Source organism: Peromyscus maniculatus, chromosome 22 (genome assembly GCF_049852395.1).
Source record: "Peromyscus maniculatus bairdii isolate BWxNUB_F1_BW_parent chromosome 22, HU_Pman_BW_mat_3.1, whole genome shotgun sequence".
In the NCBI taxonomy this organism is placed as follows: domain Eukaryota; kingdom Metazoa; phylum Chordata; class Mammalia; order Rodentia; family Cricetidae; genus Peromyscus; species Peromyscus maniculatus.
In genome coordinates, this window is record NC_134873.1 from 8,939,408 (window position 1) to 8,952,038 (window position 12,631).

The following is a 12,631-nucleotide window of genomic DNA, read 5'->3' on the forward strand; positions in this document are numbered from 1 at the left end:
CAGCAATTTCTTCAGCAAGGGCCATTTCTTTGCCCACATGGCTAGCTTTTGCCATAAAGAAAACAAACTCCATAATGAGTTTCTTTGATCCTCATCTACCTCTTTGAAGTAAGCAAGGAGCAGATGTGTCTTACTGTCGAGAAAAGTCTAAGTTATTAAAACATTTAAAATGTCATATTCTGTACATCTTTGAAGTGTTTGAAGCTTACCTATCTAATTAAAAATATATTTGTATACCTAGAAAACCTAACTAACATCACTATAAGTTTAACTGTTATAGATGACTATTAATCTATATTTCTTAATTATATATTACATTTTATTTGAGATGTATAAACATAATTGTTGTAGAATATTATTTTAAGCCATGTTACTTTTGTTTATGTTGCATTTGCTTAACTCTGTGAAGCTGTGTTACTTTGTCTGTCTAAAACACCTGATGGTCTAATAAAGAACTGAACAGTCAATAGGGAGGCAGGAGAAAGGATAGGTGGGGCTGGCAGGCAGAGAGAATACATAGAAGGAGAAATCTGGGAGGAGAAAAAGAAGTAGCCAGAGAAGGAGGAGGACCCCAGGGGCCAGCCACTCAGCGCTACACAGCAAGCCATAGAGTAATAGTAAGATTTACAGAAGTAAGAGAATAGGAAAAGCCCAGAGGCAAAGGGTAGATGGGATAATTTAAGTTAAGGAAAGCTGGCAAGAAGCAAGCCAAGCTAAGGCCGGACATTTATAATTAAGAATAAGCCTCTGTGTGTGATTTATTCATGAGCTGGGTGGTGGGCCCCCCAAAAGAGTTAAAAAATAACCAACAGCACATACTACTTTAAACAAGAGTAGAAATATACATAGAGTGTAACAAAATAACTTCAAATTTGTATCAATAAGTTAAAATCCATATCAATGTAAAATATGTGAGCATAACAGTTGTTTTTTGGATTAAAGTAGATTTCATAATCTACCCTTTTCCCCATCATAATATACATTTTCCCACATCATTTCTATATAATATCCTCTTTTCTTCTTTAGAAAGAGATTGACTATGACTAATAACAATTTATAACAAACATCCTAAGCAAAGACAAACATCTATAATCTATTTTTGAGGAATGTGACATAGTTCTCTAGACTACTTCCTGATGATTGGGGGTACTGGTAATCTTTTTGAGACACTGAGAAAATTTAGGATAATTGTTAAGTCTTGGCTGAAGTATTCTGTGAGGTTGGATCATCTCAATCAGCAGCCTTGAAGCTGTTTTGGATGTTGGATCATCTGGGCCATTTTTATTGGTGTCTGGTTCCCTTGCTCTGATAATATATAAGGTATATATATATCTGTGTGTATGTATATGTATATGTATACACACACACACACACACACACACAAATATAAACTGTGCATTATACGTAAGCCAGTCAAAGATAATTTTTTGTTTTATGTTTGAGCAGATAAAATATATGTCACATGTCTTGTAGTTATTTTAGGTTTATTTTCTCATGTCTGTACCCAGGATTTCAGGGGGTCTTCATCCATTAAACCTGATTTTCCTTAGCCCAGAATAAATCCAGAGCCTCTCATTTCCTGTGGAAACAAAAGCATAACCTCTTTCCCAAAGCAACATATCCCTTAATTTTATGACTTAAACTTATGACTTAAATTTTGAAGTCAAGACATTTTAAAAACATATGTTGGTTTACTCCAGCAGCTTTTATAATCAAATGTCTCTCAGCAGTTTTCATTTGTTCATTAGCCATCAAAAAAAATTTAAAGACAACACAGTAACATACAGTAATCAGACTCTCCGCGTATTTTCCATCCTTAAGTGGATTATTAAACTATTTTCTATATATTCTCTCCTCTCTCTCTCAGGCCCATACACACTCTTTAAACACACTGTGACCCATTCAGAGACCTTGTTGTCTGAATCTGTCCTTATTGTGTATCTCTAACCGTTTTTGTCTATATGAGCAGAAACCCTAAATCCGCCAGGCAGCACACGCTTGTACCACAGCTAGTGTGAGACTTGAAATCCACCTTACAGCTAAGCTCATGGTGGCTGGCTCCATCATGCAGGCAGCTGCTGAGACTGAGAGACTAGGAAGCCTGGTGCAGCTCCGTTTCTCTGCATTTAGAACCTTTTTAGAGATTTTTTTGGGGGGGTCTTATGTGGAAATTCCTGCCCCGCATTGTGCTGCCATATGTAAACAGAGTTTTTCTGAGTCCTGCCCTGTCCCACAGCCGATTCCAAATAATCACCCAGAGGCTTGTATTAATTATAAATGCTTGCCTTATGGCTCAGGCTTATTACTAGTTAGCTCTTTCATTTAAGTTAACCCATTTCTATTTATCTGTGCATCACCACGTGGCCCCTGGTTTACCAGTCCTTGAGCATCTCACTCCTTCTGAAGCTGGCTTGCATCTGCCCCAGCTCAGCCCGTTTGATTGTACCACCTAACCTGATCTTGCTTCACCATTGGCCAAGCAACTTTATTATCCACCAATGAGAGCAACAAATATTCATAGCCTACAGAAGGACCATCCCAGTATACCCACCTATACCCTATCTCTTGGGAATGTGGGCATTGTTCTCTAGACTTATTTCCTGTTTCCTGTGGGCACTGGTATCTTTGGGGGAACCTTGAAAAAAATCAGGATAATTGTTAGGTCTTGGCTGGAATAGTTTGTGAGGCTGGACCATCTCAGCAAGCAGCCTTGAAGCTGTTCTGGATGCAGAATTGTGCAGAGACTGTAACAGGCATTTTGGGATGCTGGATCACCTGGGCCATCCATTTCATTGGTGACTGGTCTCCTTTTTCTGAAAATAGATAAGCTTTTGAAGGTAACATACATATCTGTATTAATACAAGTATAGATGATTTGTTGTACACAAGTTAGCCAAAGATGATTTTCTGTTTTATATTGAGTAGGTAAAATATACATTACATGTTTTGTAGTTTTTTGAGGTTTGTTTTTTATGTCTGTAGTCAGAATTTTCAGGGGAGGGGGTCTTCCCTGATCAAATCTGATCATCTTTAACCTGGAATGAATCCACTGCCTCTCATTTCCTGTGGAAATAAAAGCACAACCTCTCCCACAAAGCAACACAACTTTTGACTTCCATTTTGAAGTTGAGATATTTTTTAAAATAATAGATTGGTTTAATTTAGCAGTTTTCATAATCCAGTGTCTCTTAACAGCCAAAAAATTCAAAGGCAACACAATAATATACAGGATCCAAACTCTCTGTGTATTTCCCATATTTACATGGCTTATCATTATAAATTATAAGAATAATTATTGTTAATATTTTACTCCTTTTTTAAAGACTTTATTATTCTTAAACTATTTTTTAATCTATGACTGTATATACTCTTGATCTTTTCTCTCCCAAGCCTATGTATATTTTTGAACACTATAACCTTTTTAGAGGTTTCTTTCATCTGGATCTCTCTTAACTGAGCATCTGTATTGTTCTGTGATCACATGAGACAAATAAATTGCTAAATCAACTGCCAGCATTATTCAGCTTAGTGTATTGTGCAAGTGCATGGCGGCCAGCAGCTGGCTCCATCCTGCTGCAGCTGCTGGGAGATGTGTCTCTGTACTGCAGCAGCGTGAGACTGTGAGACTAGGAAGCCACATTTGGCTCCATTTTGTGTGTTTGGAGCCTCCCCCCCCATTTTTGTGTGGATGTAGTTGCCCAACATTGGGTGACATATGTAGGGGGACTTTTCTTTCCCACCCACCAGTTCCCAAATAATCAACATGGAGACTTAATTTTAATTATAAATGCTCAGCCAATAGCTCAGGCTTGTTATTAGCTAACTCTTACAACTTACATGAACCCATTTCTATTAATCTACATTCTGACATCTGCACCTCCTGTGTCCTCTTTGCAGCTCCTCTGACTCCACCCTTCTTCTTCCCAGTGTCTTTAGTCGGGTTCTCTCTCCTAATCGTATCATGTCCACTTATTGGCCAGTCAGCTTCTTTATTTAACCAGTCACAGCGCCATATGTTCTCGCAGTGTAAAGGAACATCCCACAGGAGTTACTGTCCCGTGGCTGTCATGAGACACCATGGCCAAAGCACTTACAGAAGAGTTTGTTGGGGTTCACATTTTCACAGGGTGAGTCCATGACTGTCATGGTGGGAGCCTGGCAACAGGCAGGCATGGTGCTGGAGCAGCAGCTGAGAGCTCTTGTCCTTATCTACAAGCAGGAGAGAGATAGAGAGCTAATTGGGCCTGCTGTGGCCTCAAAGTCGACCCTATGGCATACCTCCTTCACAAAGGCCACACCTCCTGACCCTTCCCAAACAGTTCCACCAACTGAGGACCAAGTGTTCAGACAGATGAGCCTATGGGGGGGGGGACGTTGTCACTCAGACGCCACAGCGTATGAACACAAGCATACAGGATGCAGCCTTGGAGCTTTCATAAGATGTGTGCATCGGTCCCTCACCCCTTCAGAGTGCTGAGTAATTTGGTTGTTTCCCCTTTTTGATCGTTAAAAGCAAAGCTGTGCAAGCACTCTGCCTCAGTCACATGCCCATGTTTGGCTCCATCGGTAAGCTGTGGCATCCATCTGGTAACCTAAGTGGTGAGACTGCATCTCTGCAGGGTCGGGGGCAGAACTCCCTGCCAGTGCTTACTAATACATAGTCTCCATGAAAGCACAGAGTTGTCGATTGTTTGGATTGGATGCCCAAGGTCAGTGGAAGTAATTCTCAGGCATAGCCAAGGATGGCCTAGAATTCCAGGACGCGGGTGTGCGCCAGCAGGCTGGGTTTCTGTGGTGCTGGGAACAGAAGCCGGAGCCTCCTGCACACGTGGCAAGCATCCCACCCACGGAGCATTCTTGTGACGTCTTCTGTGTGTTCTTCTCCCAGGAGTTATCATATAAAGTTTTTGCGTATCTCCGTGGTGGACCACTGCCTAGGACCAAAATATACTTCTCTGACAATGGAGGATTCGCATTCCAGTCCCTGGCCAGTGAGAAACTGGTAAGTGGCTGGGGAAGGAGAGTCAAAAGCGTGGAGTAGAGTTGGCTCTGGGGAGGCCTGGCCATCCCTCTGGCTCAGTGAGTGATTAATACTGAAGGCAAGGACAGACATTTGCTCCTGTAAGGGACCCCCAAGTCACACTCCTGCAGGCCGTCCTAATGGAACCCATTGGTTCAACTTGATACAACCTAGAGTCATTTGGGAAGAAGACACAGTTGAGAAAATGCCTCTACCAGATGGAGCTGTGAGGCATTTTCTTGACTGATGATAGATGATATAGATGTAGGAGGGCCCAGCCCACTGTGGGCAGTGCCACCCCAGGCAGGCTGAGCAAGGTGTGCGGAGCAACCACTAAGCAGTGTTCCTGTGTGGCCTCTGCTTCAGCTCCTGCCCTGAGTTCATCTGGTGATGGACTGCACCGGGGAAATGTCGGGTGAAATAAATAAACCCTTCCCTCCCCTGGCTGCTTTTGGTCATGCTGTTCATCACAGCAGCCGAGACCCTGCTGGGACAGTCATGGAAACCGGAAGTGTGAAATTAGAAAGAGGACCACTTGTGGGGAGGGAGATGAGCAGCAGTGGGAGGGGACAGAGAGGGCAGTGGGGTTTGTGACCAAACAGCAACATGGACAGGAGGCAGAGGCTCTGTGCAATTAACACGTTGATTAAAACCTGACAGGCTTGCCGGGCGGTGGTGGCACATGCTTGTCATCCCGGCACTCTAGGAGGCAGAGGCAGGTGAACCTCTGTGAGTTTGAGTCTAGCCTGGTCTACAGAGTGAGTTCCAGGACAGCCAAAGCTACACAGAAAGACCCTGTCTAAAAACAAAACCAAAAATGGACAGGCTTGGGCATGAAGCAACTGTAGTCTTAGCCACTGAGGCATGCGGAGCAGGAGGATTACCTGACTGCCTAAACCTGGGACCAGGCAAGAAATATCGCAAGGCTCCAAGTCAGATTTAAAGACAGACAGACAAGTTGGGCGGTGGTGGCACACGCCTTTAATCCCAGTACTTGGGAGGCAGAGGCAGGTAGATCTCTGTGAGTTTGAGTCTAGCCTGGTCTACAGAGTGAGATCCAGGAAAGGTGCAAAGCTACCCTGTCTCGAAAAAAAAAAAAAAAAGACAGACAGACACACACACACACACAGTGGCTGCTCTTCCAGAGCACCCAGGTTCAATTTCCAGCACCCACTGTGGGTTCCCATCCATCTATACTCCAGTCCCAGGAGATCTGTCACCCTCTCTGACCTCCACCAGCACCAGGCATTTGGTTCACAGACACACATGCAGGTAAAACACCCATACACATTAGGAAAAAGACAAAAACAAAATCTATGTCCAGTCAGGACCCCAAAAGGTGCCTGTCTTAGACTTTCTATGGTTGCTATAACAAAATAACCAGGAGTGGGTGATAGATGAGAAACAGAGACCAGCTGTGGCGTGAAGGCTCACAAGAGGCTGAGAAAGGAAGATAGCAAATTCAAGTCCATCCTGGGCTATAGAGTAAGATCCTGTCTCAACAAACAAAAGACAACAGAACAGAAACTCATTTCTCATGATTCTGGAGGCTGGGAAATCTCAGTTCCAGGTTCCTGCTGACTCTGTTGCCAACATGGCTGCCCTTTACTTCCAAATGGCTGTCCTTTACTTCCAAGACGGCATCTCAAAGCTGTGTTCTGAAAAGAAGCTAATGAGAAGCTGGGGAGGACATATGACAGAAGCGCACAACCATGTGAAAGACCTCAAGCCTTTCTGTGAGAGGAAAGCTGTGATTTGAGTATGGTGTTCCCCCAAAGTTTTGTATGGTGAAGGTGTGGTGTTTTTTTGGTTTTTTTTTTTTAAGTCTTAGGGGGCCACCACCCAGCTCTCAAATAAAGACACGAAGACTTATTCTTACCTGTGAATGTCCAGCTTTAGTTTGGCTTGTTTCGAGGCGGCTTTTCTAACTTAAATGATCCCATTTCTCCTTAACTATATTTTGCCTCTAGGCTTTTTATATCTGTCTTTCCTTCCTACTCCATGGCTGGCTGTGTTAGGCGTGGTCTTGGTTCATGGCAGAAGACTTAAACATTTTAAATGCCCTATGCAGCAGATCTCAAAGAGATCAAAGAATCAATATTTGTTATGTACATTCAGAGTACAAAAACTTAATTCCTAGTTACCTGCAAGAGGCTCAATCCTGAACTCACGTACAGGAAGCTAGATGAAGCCTTTTTCTAGAACTAGTTAGTACTCTACATGACCATTAATATCATGACAAAACATTTACAATATATATTAATTTCATAAATTTTGAGATATTTATACCTTAAGAAAAGCTTTAAAGAGTCAAAATACAACCAAAGGATTATGAGATTAGTGGAAATAGAATAGTCCCTAGTTTTGGTTTTTCTTCTGTCCCGTATCAGGTGGTTCTTCTGACATGAGACAAAGATTTTCGATTTTATTTTTTTTTCTTTTTCTTTTTCTTTGCGGGGGGGGGGATTTTATTTTAACAAGCATGCTTGGGTTTAGAGAAAAGAGAACCGCACTCCAACTCCAAAGCCAGCTTTATTTTTTTTTTTTAAAGATTTATTTATTATGTCTAGTGTTCTGTCTGCACGTATCCCTGCAGGCCAGAAGAGGGCGCCAGATCTCATTACAGATGGTTGTGAGCTACCACTGGGAATTGAACTCAGGACCTTTGGAAGAGCAGCCAGTGCTCTTAACCTCTGAGCCATCTCTCCAGCCCCCCAGCTTTAATTTTTAATTGGACTGGGGCTACAAATAAGACCATTTGCATTATATGTCTCTAGAGAAAAGCAGAAACAAACATTTAGGAAGATTTATGAAATTTCATCCTGTTGGAGATGTGATATACTAATAGGACAATTTACTCTTTATCTTACGACATTTTTTTCTGGATGATTTGTCCTTTTTCTTTACATGTCTCGTTTGTTGAGTGTTCTTTAGATTCCTTGGCCTTCATTCTCCTGAAAAGACAAAAATAAAACCCTTCCCAGCCCTAATTTTGGGAAAGTTCCCTTTTGGCAAGTTATAGCTGATCAAATGAAAAGCACGTTAGTCTTCTAAGTTAGTTTAGATTGAATGGTCGTGCTGGTTGATGAACTATCATCTCTTTTAATTGAGAGGTCTTTCTTGTTCAAATCTAATCTTTATCAATCTTGATTTATGGTTTGTCCTTAAATTTTTGTTTTATTTTCTATATCTGTTCTGTCGTTCAGAGCAGTATGGTTTCTTACAATAGGCATTAGGTGCTTAAATTGCTCTGGGAAGGAGTTTCCTCCACAATGACAGGAAATGACTGAACTGAATTTGACATGGGGCCTGTGAGAGGCCCCTCAAGGTGTTTCCCATTGGCAAAGGGTTACCTTGTCTGTCCCTTGTTGATCTACATTTGTTAGTCCAGTGTCTGCCTTTGCCACACCTGCATGCTCCAGAAGGGAGGGGTGTTCTGTTGGGATTATTCTTATAAAAACATTGTTTCTGGAAATGCCCTGTTTACAATCCCTTTTTAGGTGACCTTGTTTACCAAAATTGAAACACTTGACATTTTAGTTTTTCTTCAAACCTCTGGAAATCACCTCTGTTATCCAAGCATCATCATGGTCATGAGATTCAATATTGATTGTATCTCGGATCCATTCCTCCAAGTGTGCAGATCTCACCATTAATATCCTAATTACCTGTTTGCATTGTGCATTAGCATTTTCAAAAGCCAGGGATTCAATTATTATTTGCCTAGCTTCTGAATTTGGTATCATTCTATTTATTGCTAAAGTCAATCTTTGTAGGAAATCAGTGAAGGTTTCTTTTGGGCCTGTATAACCGTAGCAAATGACTCAGTTTTCTTTCCTATTTCTTCAATTCTGTCCCAAGCATTCAAGGCTGCTGTGTGGCATAAAGCCAGGGTGTGGTCATCATATAGAGATGGCCTTTCTACCCTAGCATAATCTCCCTCTCTAAGAAGTTGGTCTTGAAAGATTTCCTTACTTCCATCCCTATTTCATTGTTAAGTGGTCTCAGCCTCAGCCACTGTAATTGAGGACCAGGCTCTAAGGCTGCTGTAACCAAATCTCTCCAGGATAATTTTATTACAGGTTGACCATGAGTTTACCATCTGCTTCACAAAAGGTGAATGCATGCTGTATGAGACTATCACTTCCTTGAATCTCTTCAAATCTAACATTTGCACAGGAGTCCATTCAGCTCATACACAGTCTTGGGAATATCTATCATTTGGCAGTTCCTGTAAGGTTACTGGATAGATTAAGGTTGGCTGTTTGAAAGCCTTAGGCTGCTCTTCTGTAACCTTATAATGCAATGCTGAGATTGGTTCTCCTTTAAATTCCTCTGTCTGGGTCTGAATATCTCTATGATCTGTTTTAATAAGTTTTTCTAAAACTTGTATCTTAGCACTCATATTAACCAACTTTTTTAGTGATAAAACAAAAATGATCAAACATAATATTTATAATTGACATTACGTAAATCTCATCTTAATTAATTATCCTCTTATTTAATTGTTCCATTTTCAAACCATCCATCGTATTATCATACAAAGACCTAACTCCCTCCATTTTAATAGTGTTTCCCCTTTTTTTTAATGTGGAAAAAAGCTCTCTCTTTTAACTAATTCTGCCCTTTAAGAATTCCCAGCCGGACAGTGCACACACCTTTAAACCCAGCACTCGGGAGGCAAAGGCAGGTGGATCTCTGAGTTGGAGGTCAGCCTGGTCTACAAAGCGAGTTCCAGGAAAGGCACAAAGCTACACAGAGAATCCCTGTCTCGAAAAACCAAAAAAAAAAAAAAAAAGTCCACCTGTCTCACCAAATCCGCCAATGATGGCAATTCAGATGATGGTGAAGTGTGGGGCTGAGTGCTCTGTGTAGACAGTAGAAGCCCAAGGAGTTTTTAAGGCAGCTGCCTAGTGTGGCAGCAGCCCAGGGAGGGAGGCCAGAGAAATCCCACAACCCACTGGGAGGGAAGAAGCCAAAGAGACAGCCTTCTCTTCGGGGGTTGGGGGTGGGGGGGATGTCTGAAAGCGGCTGACTCCTGTGGATTTTGGAGCCCCAAAGCCTATGGACTTTGCTGCAGAGAGGCCGCAACAGAAAAATCCCAACTCGCTCAGAGGCTTGAGGAAAAGAAAGGAAAACCTTAGCTGTTGGGGTGACTCTGGCCACGTGCAACTCTGGCCAGTGCCAGTGGCTGCAAAGCCACAGACAAGTGGCTTTTTCGGGAGTTTAAATGCCCCAAAAGTTGGACTCCAGATACAGCTCGAATTCTAATTGGTCTTAATAATAAAAACTCTGAGTCAGATATAGGGGTAAATGCTGAAAGGTGAGAGAGACAAAGGAACAAGCCATAGCTACTTCCCTGCAAGGGCTGAGCTCCTGTCTCTCTCCGTCTCATATTCCTCTCTCCACCCAGCCATATCGGTTCCTGTTTCCTCCTCCTTAGTGGGAGGATTAAAGGTGTGTGCCTCCCAAGTGCTGGGATCAAAGGCATGAGATCCCAAGTGCTGGGATTAAAAGTGTGCGCCACTACTGCCTGGCCTCTGTGGTTAACTAGTGGCTGGCTCTGTCCTCTGATCTCCAGGCAAGGTTTTTTTGTTAGAGCACAAATGAAGTATCACCACAGTGGACCTATGAGTTGGAGTCTGGCTTGGTCTAAAACATCCCACAGACCCACCTACAGGAGAACCTTATGGAGGCATTTTCTCTGTTGGGATTTCCCCTTCCCAGATACGTTTGGATTTGTGTTGAGTTGAGAAGAAACACCAGCACAGCTTGGTAACCAGCAGGACGTGAGTGTGTTTCTTCACTTCCGCATGCTGCTGCCTTGCCGGGGACCAAACCTCGGCACATGGCTGACTGTGAGCTGTGACTTCTCAGCTGATAACTAGCAAGAAATCTTTCCCATTGCTGGTCAGTGGCACACGCCTTTAATCCCAGCACTCAAGAGGCAGAGGCAGGCAAATCTCTGTGAGTTCGAGGCTAACCTGGTCTACAGAGTGAGTTCCAGGACAGCCTGGGCTACACAGAGAAACCCTGTCTCAAAAAACAAACAAACAAATAAACACCTTTCCCTGTAGCTAGAGTTTTCCTGTCTTGCCCACTGTCAGGACAAATCTTTGTCACCCACCAGTCCCACAGCCGCTCAGACCCAACCAAGTAAACACAGAGACTTATATTGCTTATAAACTGTATGGCCGTGGCAGGCTTCTTGCTAACTGTCCTTATAGCTTAAATTAATCCATTTCCATAAATCTATACCTTGCCACGTGGCTCATGGCTTACCAGGATCTTCACATTCTGCTTGTCCTGGTGGCGGTGACTGGCAGTGACTCCTTCTGCCTTCCTGTTCTTTCTTTTGTCCTCTCTGTTAGTCCCGCCTATACTTCCTGCCTAGCCACTGGCCAATCTGTGTTTTATTTATTGACCAATCAGAGCAACACATTTGCCATACAGAACATCCCACAGCATTTCCCATTATAGCTTAATTTCTCAGATACTTCATCCAAGTTACAAGGATATGAAAAATGTATTTGGGAACCCTGCTGCCAGGGTGGCACTCTAGTAGGTAAACCGTATCACAGAGACCCTGCTTTTTGTTAAAATAATTTATTTGTATTTTAGGTACATTGATGTCTGTGTGAGGGTGTCAGATCTCCTGGAACAGGAATTACAGACGGTTGTGAGCTGCCATGTGGATGCTGGGAATTGAACTCTGGCCCTCTGGAAGATCAGCCAGTGTTCTTAACCTCTGAGCCATCTCTCGAGCCCTGAGACTCTACTTTTTAATTGGTTTTTAACACAGGGTCTCATGTAGCCCAGGATGGCCTCAGACTTGCTATGCATCTGACTGACCTCTGTGTCAGTCAACCTGTGGAAGAAAACTTCAGAGGCACCAAAATATGTGGTGTCCTACCTACCAAGGAAGGAAAACAGGCCGGCCTTGAACTCACAGAGATCCTCCTGGCTCTGCCTCCTGAGTGCTGGGATTAAAAGTGTGCGCCACCAGCGCCTGGCCTTACATTGTTCTCTTGAAGGCAGGTTGAATAGACGGCTGAGCACACAGTAGGACAGCAGTCTTGAGTCTTTTTGTTGTTGTTCTTGATGTTTCAAGACAGGGTTTCCCTGTGTGGCCCTGCCTGTCCTGGATCTCACCCTGTAGACCAGGCTGGCTTCAAACTCAGAGATCTGCCTGCTTCTTCCTCCTGAGTGCTGAGATTAAAAGTGCACGACACTAAGCAGCCTTAAGTCTTAAGTGACCTCAGTGTGTGTTATGAGCTTGGTTGTGAGGTCCAGCAAAAATTCAGGGTTTTTTTTTTGGGGGGGGGGTGTTGTCAAGAGATAATTTCATAAAATTGTATCACTACAGACTGCACAGTCTTGATCCTCCACCTCCCAAGTGTTAGGGTGAAATACCACCCCCCCCAACTTGGTTTATGGGATATGGGGTGTGGAACCCAGGGTTTTGAGCTTGTAAGTACCCTCAACCATTGGGTACTTTCTATCCAGTCAAAACCAGGGGAAGGACTGGAGAGAGTGCTCACTGGTTCAGAGAACTGGCTGTTCTTTTGAGCACTGGCTGCTCTTGCAAAGGACCTGAGTTCAGTTCCTACT

At 43.1% G+C, this 12,631-nt stretch overlaps 1 protein-coding gene across 17 annotated transcripts in view; it reads left to right on the forward strand.

Annotated features, from left to right (window-relative positions):
* Positions 1-12,631, forward strand: part of Catsperd (catsper channel auxiliary subunit delta) — a 49,590-nt gene that overhangs the window by 14,742 nt on the left and 22,217 nt on the right. For all 17 annotated transcript variants that reach the window (XM_042266755.2, XM_076559767.1, XM_076559770.1 and 14 more), the window contains one exon: positions 4,889-5,002. In XM_042266755.2, the coding sequence (XP_042122689.2) occupies positions 4,889-5,002 (114 nt within the window). The remainder of the gene's footprint in view (positions 1-4,888; positions 5,003-12,631) is intronic.